Raw genomic sequence first — 12259 nt, 5'->3', positions numbered from 1 at the left:
AGTACAGTACATACATATACATATGATAAATTATAAATATATATGACATAAGAATACAGTAATAATAGAATTAAAATTTGATACATAATATTTAAGTTAAATTCTTAGTGTGCTAGATTTTTGTATATAGCAAACAAGTCACCACATACAGTACAGTAGCCCAAATAATTTTGTTGCTAATGCGTCTACAGTTGATTCAGTTTTTTATTAATACGTATCCCCTTCCTCCGAATGATCCTTATGCTCTTCATGTCCTCCCCATTTGTCATTTTTCTGAGACCTTATGCCCATAAACAAAGTAATTAATCTTCACATCTGTTTTTTTTTTTCTCTCTCTCTACCATTGCCTCAAATCCCCCAGCAAATAGTCGCTACATCGTCTCTCCAGCCACTTCCTTTTTGTGTTCCTCAGTGGCTTGTGACTTGCTGTGCTGTATATATGTTCTCTTTTTATCTCTCCTTCTTTTTTCTTCATTTTTCTTAGGTCTTTCATATATGTTAGATCGAGCCGGACTGGATATACAACAAGGTCCGTATTTCTCGTAAAGGGTTTAAAAGTGAGAATTATGGGGAATAGTATTTGGCTTAAAGTATATATATATGGTACATATCCTGCATACATTGCTTTAAGCATAAATAATATTCTTCAGTAGATATGGGTAATTCTGTTCAAAAGTAGGTGTGCATGTGTACATTATATATAATATATATATATTATATATATATATATATATATATATATATATATATATATATATATATATATATATATATGTATGTATGTATGTATGTATGTATGTATGTAACATATACAGTATGCATGAATGCTTGCAAGAAACACCACAGTGAACTGGGAAAATGTATGAATACTTTTGCTTTGTAAGGAGTCTCGTCAGATACGAAGCACAGGGCCAACTATGAGGGCCAAAGCAGGAAGAATCAAGGAAAATCATGTTTGTCAATAATCCAATATAAATAACAAAAACTTATGCTTTGTCCTAAATACCAGAAATCCAGCATTGAAGTGAAATGCCTCTTTATAGTGGGTCCCTTCTGTAGTTTCCCAAGCTATCTTACCTCATTAGCTTTAAGCCTAAAAAACACCTCACCGGTTCCTTTGAACTGTGAATAACCTATCGGGAACCGGGACCAGAACCTGGCCGCCTCAATAGAGGGGACCAGGTTCTGGGGAGGGGACAGTGTGGGGAATACTAGATCAACCCAAGATAAAAGAAAACACTACCAGAAAGGTCGAGTACCCCAAACAAGCAACTACTGAACATGGAAACATGTTAATTAACCCAGACATAAACTATGTAAACACTTGTTTTCCAGACTGACCTAGTAGTAAGATACCCATCACCATATGACAGCTCTGGCAACTTGGGCTTCCCTCCAGCAGCTCTCGTCAAACATACACTGCTGAGGAGAAACCTCCAAGGCATGAATGGCAGGAATGGGAAGCTACAGATGGGATCCACCAGAAATAGGTGTTTCATCACTTTCAGTACTGGATTTCTGGGAGGGGCATAATCAAACAATCAATTTTGGATTATGTTTATTTATATACAAGAAGGTACAGTGGGTTGTGAAAGTACATAACATTGGTGTTCTTACATTCTTGCAAAGCCACTAACGCACATAGTGTTTCGGGCAGGTCCTTAATCTAACAGATAAAATTAAGAGTAATTAAAAAGTACATTGTAGCAGAATTTGTTTTCAACATAATAACAATAAAAATTGATTGTACAGTATTGATTATATTATCAGTATGTGTGTGTCAATTTGCATTGTGCAATTTTACATTTGTTTCTGCACCAAAAGGTACAGTCATGTTTTGTTATTAAAACCATGTAAATTATTTCAATTGTTAGTTACTTTTTGTATTATTAATGTGACGTTCTTTGATTTTTCTGCTTCAGCCCTTGTGGTTGACACTATGCTATGTTTTGACAAAGCTCTTTATGGAGTGAAAGTACTTACATTATTTTCCAGTTCAATGGAGTTCTTCTTGGAATTTAGGTCACTTGTTCTGTGACATCTTGAATGCATGCATGTAAAATAAATAAATTGAATATATATATATATATATATATATATATATATATATATATATATATATATATATATATATATATATATATATATATATATATATATATATACACAGTATATCAGTATATAAAATTAAATATTTCACTCACACGTATGCACACAATAGAGCATATATATGTATGTATGTATGTATGTATGTATGTATATATATATATATATATATATATATATATATATATATATATATATATATATATATATATATATATATATATATATATATATATATATGTCGTACCTAGTAGCCAGAACGCACTTCTCAGCCTACTATGCAAGGCCAGATTTGCCTATTAAGCCAAGTTTTCCTGAATTAATATATTTTCTCTAATTCTTTTCTTATGAAATGATAAAGCTACCCATTTCATTATGTATGAGGTCAATTTTGTTTTATTGGAGTTAAAATTAACGTTGATATATGACCGAACCTAACCAACCCTACCTAACCTAACCTAACCTATCTTTATAGGTTAGGTTAGGTTAGGTAGCAGAAAAAGTTAGGTTAGGTTAGGTAGGTTAGGTAGTCGAAAAAACATTAATTCATGAAAACTTGGCTTATTAGGCAAATTGGGCCTTGCATAGTAGGCTGAGAAGTGCGTTCTGGCTACTAGGTACGACAGATATATATATATATATTACATAAATTTGTTTGTGTGCTATGTTAGTATGCAGACACCAGTTACCTATATTTATGGCCTATATTTGGTAACACCAGAATGTTGCCAAATATAGGCCATAAATACGCACCCAGGTGAAGATCGAGTTCAGAGTGGATCGTCACCCAAACAGTCTGGGTGAGGATCATGTATTGGGAAGATCTTCGCCCAGGTGTGCATAGTGAAGTACAGATTGTGTATGAAGAAGAACGAAAGTGTGTGCTGTAAAGATCATGTTTACTGTAGCAAGAATTGTATGTAGTAAAGAACATTTATACGAAGACTATGAGTAGTGAAAATTGTACACTGGGATAATTATGTAGTGAAGATTGTGCATAGATAGATGGATGGGTGCATGAATAGATAGATAGATGGGAGACAGACAGACCCAGGCAACACTAGGTACCCCTTCCCCCTCTCCTAGTGTGTGTATATATGTATGTATGTATATACATACATATGTGTTTATGTATATACATGCACACACACATGTGTGTGTGTATATATATAAAGAGGGGGTGGCCAAATTGCGGCTCGCAAGCCATATGCAGCTCTTTGATCTTTAGAATTTTTCAAAAGCCACACATTAGAAAATTTAAATATTATAGAAATTTCAACTCGAATCCAGAGCAAGAAATATGCGGCTATATAAAGAGTTCCAATACCTACCGAAAAAGAGTTCAGTACAAGTACAGAATTAGCTGGTACACTTCATATATAAATCTTATTTAAAGTATCTGTGAAAACCTTGTGAAGGAAGATGGCTTCAACGATTTGTAAGAAACGAAAATATGAAAACAGAAATTTTCAGCCATAGCGGAAGGAAGAGTTTGCATTCACAGTTAAAGGTGTTAACCTTTGTGCCTTATCTGCCATGTGCCACTCAGTCATTACAAAGTTAGTAATGTGAAATGCCACTATTTTAAACGACCCACACCCAAGATGGAGACCGACAAGACTATTACTAGCATTAAATAGCATCTTTAATAGTCTGATATTTGTAGCACTATTTTTGTCATACAAATATAATTATAATACATCTAATTTTGTAAGGTGGAAATCTGATTTAAATATCTCTTTATTTTTTTTCTTAGATACGTGTGTCTTTGTGATTACTGAAACTAATACAAATTAACAGTCTAAAAACTGTATGTGTGAATAAATAATATTACATTTAATATGCATTTTTTTGTTTAAGTTATATAAAATTTTTGTTACAAAACGTGTATGTAACAATAAAAATGTAAGTGTAAATTTTGTGTCGTGTAGTGTCGTGCAGCTCTCCAACACAGCCTCATCATTTTTGGCTCTTACAGTAAGCAAGTTTGGCCACCCCTGATATATATTATATATTCTTACATCAAGTGAGATATATCCAGTTGATGGTTTGCTGTATACAGCATAAAACAAAAAAGCTGCATTAAACTCCAATGTGAATATGGGAATCAGGAGTAAAGTCAAAAGCCAAATTTAAAAAGAATAGTTAAATTTACTTTTATTTTGTTGTACAGTGGTACCTCTGTTTACGAATTTAATCCGTTCCCAGAGACGGTTCGTAAACCGAAAATTCATAAACCGAAACAAATTTTTCCGTAAGAAATTATGTAAATTGAATTAATCCATTCCACACTCCCAAAAATATTAACTTAAAAATACATTTCATACATAATAATAATATAAATATTTTGTACTACAGTATGTACAAGTTATATTTTACCTTTATTGATGACTTTTGTTGTTGTATGGAAGACGGTGAGGAGGGGTTGGGTAGGAGGAGAGGTGTTAGTGTTTGGAAGGGAAGTCTTCTTCCATTATAACATCAGGCAGTGATGACTTTTCTGGGGTATTCTCTTTCTCCTACATTTTGCAGGCATACCACTAAGACTTGGTTGTGGCTCACTGCTTGTTTGTCTCACTTAGAACTTTTCTATAGAGACTTGCTTTTTCCCTACGTCTTAACACTTGTCTGTAGTGAGGCATAACAGTGTCATTAAAAAGTTTAAGGCAACGGCCTACTGCAGCTTGATTTGGGTGAGTCGTTTCAGCAAAAGTTTGCAGTTCTTCCCATGCTGCACATACATTTTTTTAATTAATGCAGAAGGGACATTTTGTACTGCCTTCTCCCCTGAAGAAATTTCTTCAGCTGTCTCTTGTTGCTGCTCTTTGTGAAGGGCTAGGAGTTTTTCGGTGGTCAGTTCTTCAGTGTGTTCCTCCACCTACTCTTCCACATCAGCACCATCCAACTCCAAGCCCAATTTCTGGCCCAAAGAAACAATTTCCTCAACAATAGGCACTTCAGTTTCAGGCTCAAACCCCTCAAAGTCTCATTTCAGAACACATTCAGGCCACAATTTTCTCCAGCCAGAGATCATGGTTCTTAGAGTCACTTCTTGCCAGGCTTTGTCTATGAGTTTTAAAGCACTAAAATTTTTAAATGGTTTTTCCAGAACTCTTTGAGGGTGAGGTTTGTGGCATCAGTCACTTCAACACATCTCCAGAGAAGTGCCATACCATAAAGTGTCTTAAAATTGGAAATGATTTTCTGGTCCACAGGCTGAATTAGAGAAGTGGTGTTGGGAGAAAGGAACTTTACTGTAACAAAACTAAATTCCTCCAACAATGAACCCTCCAGATATTTTTTGATGGAAGGGCAAACCACTTCATTTACCCACTCGGTAAAAAAATTGCCTTGTCACCCATGCCTTACTATTAGCCCTCCACATCACACACATTTGGCTTTTCTGCACATTATATTTTTTGAAAACCCTTGGATTTTCAAAACGATACACAAGCAAGGGTTTAATTTTCCAATCGCCAACTCGCATTACCACACAGCACAAGTTAGCCTATTTTTCATAGGCTTGTGTCCAGGCAATGACGTCTCCTCCTGGGTAATGTATGTTCTCTCGGCAATCTTTTCCAGAGTAGCCCTGTTTCATCACAATTAAACTTGTTGTGGTAGGTATCTCTCACTATTCTACAAAATCTTCAAATTTGTCCATAAATCTTTCAGCCGCTGGTTTGCCTGAGCTGGCATCCTCCTCATGCCTCACAACACCATGAATGCCACTTCGTTTTCTAAATTTCTTGAACCATTCCCTGCTCGCCTTAAACTCTCGTATCTGCATCACTCGTTTTCTTTATTAGATCGTCATGCAATAGCCTTGTTTTTTCACAAGTGATGGCCTCAGAAACATTATCACCTGCTAACTGCTTGTTGTTTATCCAAATTAATAACAACTTTTCAACATCCTCAAGTGCTTGTGTTTTTTGTTTCGTGATTGTTGTTACACCTATTGCCACTTTAGCACTCGATGTCTTTTTTCTTAGCAAGTACGATGCATATCATTGACATAGATTTGTTGTACTGCCTAGTTAGTACAACAACCCGCATACTATTTTCATGTTTACAATGATCTCTTGTTTTTTCTCTATCATTATCCTCACATTTGTTTTCTTAGATTGAACCTTACCCTTACCACTGACGTTTTTGGGGACCCATGGTGTGATATATATAATAATTACTTTTATGTTCAGAAACCAAAAAAGGAAAAACTATTAAATTCTTCATAAAGAATACAAGCGTGATCATCACTAGGCGGGAGGCACTGGTAAACTGAAGGGCGCCTCGAATGTGCCACCAGGAACCACTTGCTCGATCAACCCATACGTGTATCGACAAACTCGCCAAGTGAGGTAAAGCTCGTTAACCGAGTTGAATTTTACGAATAAATTGAGCTCATAATCTGAAAAAATCATCAACCGAGATTCCAACATATTCAATTTAACACCTGCAATATAACTGTCTTTGTAGACATAATTTATAAGCCAAAAGGAAATAAAAGCATGAACACTAATTTCAACTCAATGATGCGGCATTGACAACAACAAAATATAAAAGTACAGTACAGTGCAACAAGATACAATACCTAACACCATAATGCTTAATGGTTATGGTTAATGGTTACCTTAGGAATTACATCGGGAGCTGAATGTTAACTAGCAGAGTGCCTGAGTCAACTGCCTAGACTGTCTGGTTTCTGCCGAATGTCTACTAGCTTGCCTCCTGGAGGGCATGTGGGGTGATAGCTAAACTATCGTGTCATTTGTTAAAATGTGTCAGTGCTAGGTGTTGGAATGCTGAAAACTTAATGAGCACAGAATGTCATGTTGCTTATCGATACACATTTTTATTTACATGTACCAGTACACATAATATAAACTCCTATATGGACTTGACAGTTATTGCTGACTGCTTGGGAGAAGCCAGTACCCAAATAATGAGGTGACACATACATAAAGACACTTGTTTTTCCCTACATTTTAACACTTATCTATAGTAAGACATCACATTGTCATTTAAAACATTAATGCAACGGCCTGCTACAGCTTTATCTGGGTGAGTTTTTTCAACAAAACTTTGCAGTTCTTCCCATACTTCATACATTTTCTTAATGAGGAAGGGACATCCTCTATTCACAACTATTTTCTTAGGTTGAACCTTACCACTGGCTTTCTTGGGACCCATTGCGAGATATATAATAACAACTTTTATGTTCAAATGGCCAAATATCCAACAAAACACTGTAAATCCTGGTGAAGAATTGAGGCGGGATAGTCACTGGCCGCGAGGCACTGGTAAACTGAGCGGCGATCACCGTGCCACCACGCGCTAGTCGGCCCGTACGTGTATCAACACCCTCGTTTCCTGAGTCAACCCTTGTATCTCGATACAAAATTTCCGAGCAAATCCTGCTCGTAACTCGAGAAACTCGTAACCAGGGGCACTCGTAAGCTGAGGTACCGTTGTATATATAACCCGAAACATACACACATAACTGTGTTGTACATATTTGTTGAATACAAGTGCTGTATATTTACATTACAAAGGACGGATGATGAATTTATAAATCAAAGGCAAACTGGAAAGAGGAGCTTGATCATTATCTTTTTTATGCTTTTCATTTTACAGTAATATCAAACACCATCTTCAGGAGTGCAACTGCAACTTTTACAATCAAAACCATAAAAAATAACATTTAAAAAAACATTAGGTAAGAAGAAAATAAAGATATATATTACAGTTCCTCTATAATAAGCAATTGCATCAGTCAACATAATATGATGAAAAACATTGAGATAGCAGAAAGTGTATAGAATCTAAACCATTTTTTTTAACACAATATGAAACATTATTATAAAAGAAAACCTAAAAACTACAAACGAAACCAGAATTAAAATTACTGTATATAGCTAGCTCTGATGTTGAATCTTTTTTTAATTTCCTTGTGGAAAAACCCAGAGGTAATTGTTTAGGTAATTTGTTTACTGACTGATATTATGGAGGATTTTAATAAATATAATATTAGTGAGGGATATAATAAAATTAATATACTTCAGGTTGCTTTATAAGATTACACATATACCCACTTGTGTAAAAAGAGATGTATATAAAATATATTATTGATGCACCCTATGGTGTAGTGGTTAGCACACTTTGCCTCAGAACTAGAAAGACGTTTGAGCTCAGTTCCTGGACAGGGTGGAATGGCTGCATCATTCTTTCACATTTGTCACATTAAATCCAGCAGTAATTCGGGGTCTGAGAAAAAATGAATAACCTGATTGTTTTGATATTTGACTTGGTCTAAAACAAACATACACATTTCTGATATTAAGAATGTTCTTCAGTAACCAAGTGTGAGTCAGTAGTTCAACCTTGGGGAGACCTCATTACAAGCCTAAAGTATATGTACAGAGGCTTCCAGTCCCAGACAAAATGAATTACTGTACTGTATTTGAATTATTATTAATACCCCATTTCTCACTTTCATGTTGTTGCTTAGTGAAATAAAAATTAAAAAATAGCAAAACAAAGTTATAATTTCAATACTGTATAATAAAATGTTACAAATATAACTTTTTCCATTCATTGTACACGTATCATCTACACTATACAGCATCGGGGATAAACAAGCACCAGCACACTCCGTCATACATCACAGCGGCACCAACCTGCATCACAAAACCACGTTTACAATGCCCCTCTTGTAGTGTTGTGTATAGTATACACACACACAGTCACTTCTTAGAATTGGCTTCCACCCAGCCTCGTTCCGTACCATATCTAGAGTGTTGTTCACATTTGTTCCCCATGTCCACCCACATTTTTTATGGCCTTCCTCCACTTCTCGGATACTCTCACTACACCAGTCTGCCATTATTCATTCTTTACTCTATTCTCGTATCACAAATGCTGCTCAGGTTATCTGTTTCTACTGTTTTGACTTTTGACTTTTCAAATTCATACATTATCATCATTATTAAATTTGATTTTACTAAATTGTTTCAATTGCAATATGTTTATTTTTGTTTATTCGAACCTTGCTATCGAGTCATTTTCGTTTACCAATTATATTTCATGCTCTTCCAAGGGATTTTTGTCTTTACAACATATATATTTGAGTCACAATAATAATGAAATTTGGAATATGGTTTATTATTACAACCATTTTAATTTCTAATTTGTGTTTCTTATATAAGAAAATTTCATATTTTAATTAAATTTTTTGTTTTCAATTCTAGATACAGTACTTTCTGCTACCTCAAAATGTTTTTAGTCATACTTCAATTGTTTTTTAAAAGGTACTGTAACTTTTTCCGTATTTTCTTGCTCAACTTTTTTTTTTTACAAATTTTATATTACTTTTTGGTTTTCATCATTTTTCTCCTCTACTTTCTTAAATCGTAATATTTGCAGTTTTACTCCTGAGGATATTCAATATTACTTCGAAACAGAGAAGAAATTGTGTTTATGCTAAAGTCTTTCCCTCTTGCCTTGAGTTGTACATGTGTATATGCATGTACTGAATGGGTGTGTGTGTATATTATATTATATTATATTATATTATATATATATATATATATATATATATATATATATATATATATATATATATATATATATATATATATATATATATATATATATATATATATATATATATATATATATATATAATATATAATATATAATATGAAAAGGAGAAATGAAGGATCCATTAATTAAACTACAGACCAATCTTGTTAATAAGTACAGTGTGTAATTCTTTGTAAAAACATCATCAGGAAAAGGTGGATAAAATATCTTGAAAGTTACAATCTTTTACCTACAAAAACATTTGGAACTCGTGGGGATTATCAGTTGGGTGACAATATATAAAGGAAATAGAAAAATCCCAGCATTAAATGTAATGAAACACCTCTTTCTGGATGAGCTCTGAAGCTTCCTGAAGCTATTCTGAAGCTTCTTGAAGCTATTTTTCTGAGATTGCTCCATGCAGATGGAGCCACCAGATGCAAAAATTCCTACTGGAGACCAGAGTCAAAACCAGCCCCCCCCCCCCTCACAGAGGCACAGAAAGCAAGTGACAACTTGCTACCATACTGGAATTGCATCCAAAAAGTCAGTGAAGCCTTATAGACAGCTGGATGGATAACAAAGATCTATGTCTTGAAATGACTGAAGAACTCTGCATACGATTCACACAAAATAAGATAAACATTAAAAATTAGCATGAAACTCTTAATACTAAATGGCACCACTAGGAGGTCAGACTTCTGCACAGGGCCATTCTCCTTGCTCAGTTCTGGAGCTAATGAACAGCCCATCGACACATCGACTAACCTAGTAGGGAGGGAGTCAGGGAGCCCTCGGAGTTTATCCAGAAAGAGATGTTGCATTACATTCAATGCGGGGTTTCAGGGGAGGAGGCTCATAGTGGTTCCCTGCAGCTACCACTGAGAATTAAAACAGAACTTACCAGGGAGAATAGATGGGATGCACTAGGAAAAAGAAGAGAATCCAAACTAGGAGACATGACCCAAGGCAACATATGACTGACTGGGACTAGTGACATTGACCAACTACCGGGCTGCCAAAGCCCCCGAGTCCAAATATCAGCCCAGGACATGTTGAAGAAGATTGCAGCAGGCTAACTAAATTTGATGACACTGCAGAAAACCTTGGAAATATGAGCCAACAAGGCATCCATTAAGGCCAACAAATGAACCCCTAGAACAGTGGTTCTTAACCTTTTTTGGCTCACGGATCCTATTGAAAATCTGGTAAAAGCAATGGACCCCTCCCTAGAAAAATGCACATATAATGTCTGGTATAATTAGACAAAAAACAACTTAATATAAAAATATAGTGTATAGTGAATATAAATGTTAAATTTTAATTTGACTTTCACAGACCTTGAAGCCCATCCATGTTAAGATAGGCTTCAGGAGTTTCCAGGTTAAGAACCCCTGTTCTACAAGGTGCAGATGGATGATAATCACCGATTCCAACTTGGTAAACACACAGGGAGCCAGATTTAATCCTAAAGGAAGAACCTTGAAGCAGTAAGCCTGATGTGCCACCACAAAACCTAACCAGTCCTTGAACCTAAGATTAATAGGGACTTACTAGTATGCATCCTTGAGATCCAGGGATACCAAGTTCCAGCTTGTAAAACCATTAATACTTGAGGCAAGGTGGTCATGCAGAAGGTGTTCAAACCCAAAAAATGGAGGATGCATCGTAAGACCATTTGAGTCCCTATTGAGGACTGGGAACACTGAAGGGACGAGGTCAACTCAACCACACCTGAGGCAACCCAATCCGCAATGACTAGATGGAGGATACCTACCTGAAAGTCCTGACCTGACTTCAAGAAAAGGGGAGGGACCAACCAACTCCATTGCCGGCTATCGGAAATGACTTGAAAAGACCATGAATCATGGGACCCGGAGCTGGCAAAACAAGGCAAAGTTTTCCCCTATGGTGATGTAAAGAATGGAAATCTGCAAAGGGCCTGGCATTTACCATGAGCAGAACCACCTTTCCACAATATGTAGTTGTGACATCCAGCAGAATAAAAACTTGCAATAGGAAGTGCAACAGCTTAGGAATCTGATTCTACCAAGGAAATCAATTCTAAAACAAACTTTTGCAACTGAAGGGGCAAATGTTGGAAGCTGGTGTGGTGGTGAATTGTCACTCGCTCTAGGCACTTTTTGTGATGAGAATGAGGGTAGGGGGGCAGGTTTTGGTTCTGATCCCTGGTAGGCCAAACAGAACTTCCGCATTTGATGTGACCCATTTGTATGGAGCAATCTCAGTGAGATAGCTTCAAAGAGCCGCCGGGGGCTCATCCAGAAAGAACAGGTTATTGAAGTGACCAAATAAAAAGCACACCAAAATAGTCATAGAACTTCTATACAGCACTGGCCAACTTTAGGTTGGTATTCAGTTATAAGGACTAGATAATGAACAATATTATCTTTATAGTAGTCATTAAAACAAGACATATGCTCTCACCTAAAGAAACTCATTTACAATTGACTTGAGAATGGTCCAGGACGGACCGAAACGTCGTCGTCCCTTCACTTTCTAGTGTGTGGTCTGGTCAACTTACTTTAGCCACGTTATTGTGACTCATCGC

At 35.8% G+C, this 12259-nt stretch overlaps 1 protein-coding gene across 13 annotated transcripts in view; it reads left to right on the top strand.

Annotated features, from left to right (window-relative positions):
* Positions 1-12259, top strand: part of LOC123765697 (forkhead box protein P1) — a 634146-nt gene that overhangs the window by 599510 nt on the left and 22377 nt on the right. For 10 of the 13 annotated variants that reach the window (XM_069337175.1, XM_069337173.1, XM_069337171.1 and 7 more), the window contains one exon: positions 485-529. The exons of the other annotated variants lie outside the window; for them this stretch is intronic. In XM_069337175.1, the coding sequence (XP_069193276.1) occupies positions 485-529 (45 nt within the window). The remainder of the gene's footprint in view (positions 1-484; positions 530-12259) is intronic. 13 annotated transcript variants of the gene reach the window in all.

Source organism: Procambarus clarkii, chromosome 37 (assembly GCF_040958095.1).
Source record: "Procambarus clarkii isolate CNS0578487 chromosome 37, FALCON_Pclarkii_2.0, whole genome shotgun sequence".
Taxonomy (NCBI): domain Eukaryota; kingdom Metazoa; phylum Arthropoda; class Malacostraca; order Decapoda; family Cambaridae; genus Procambarus; species Procambarus clarkii.
This window is presented reverse-complemented; position numbering and strand designations above follow the sequence as displayed.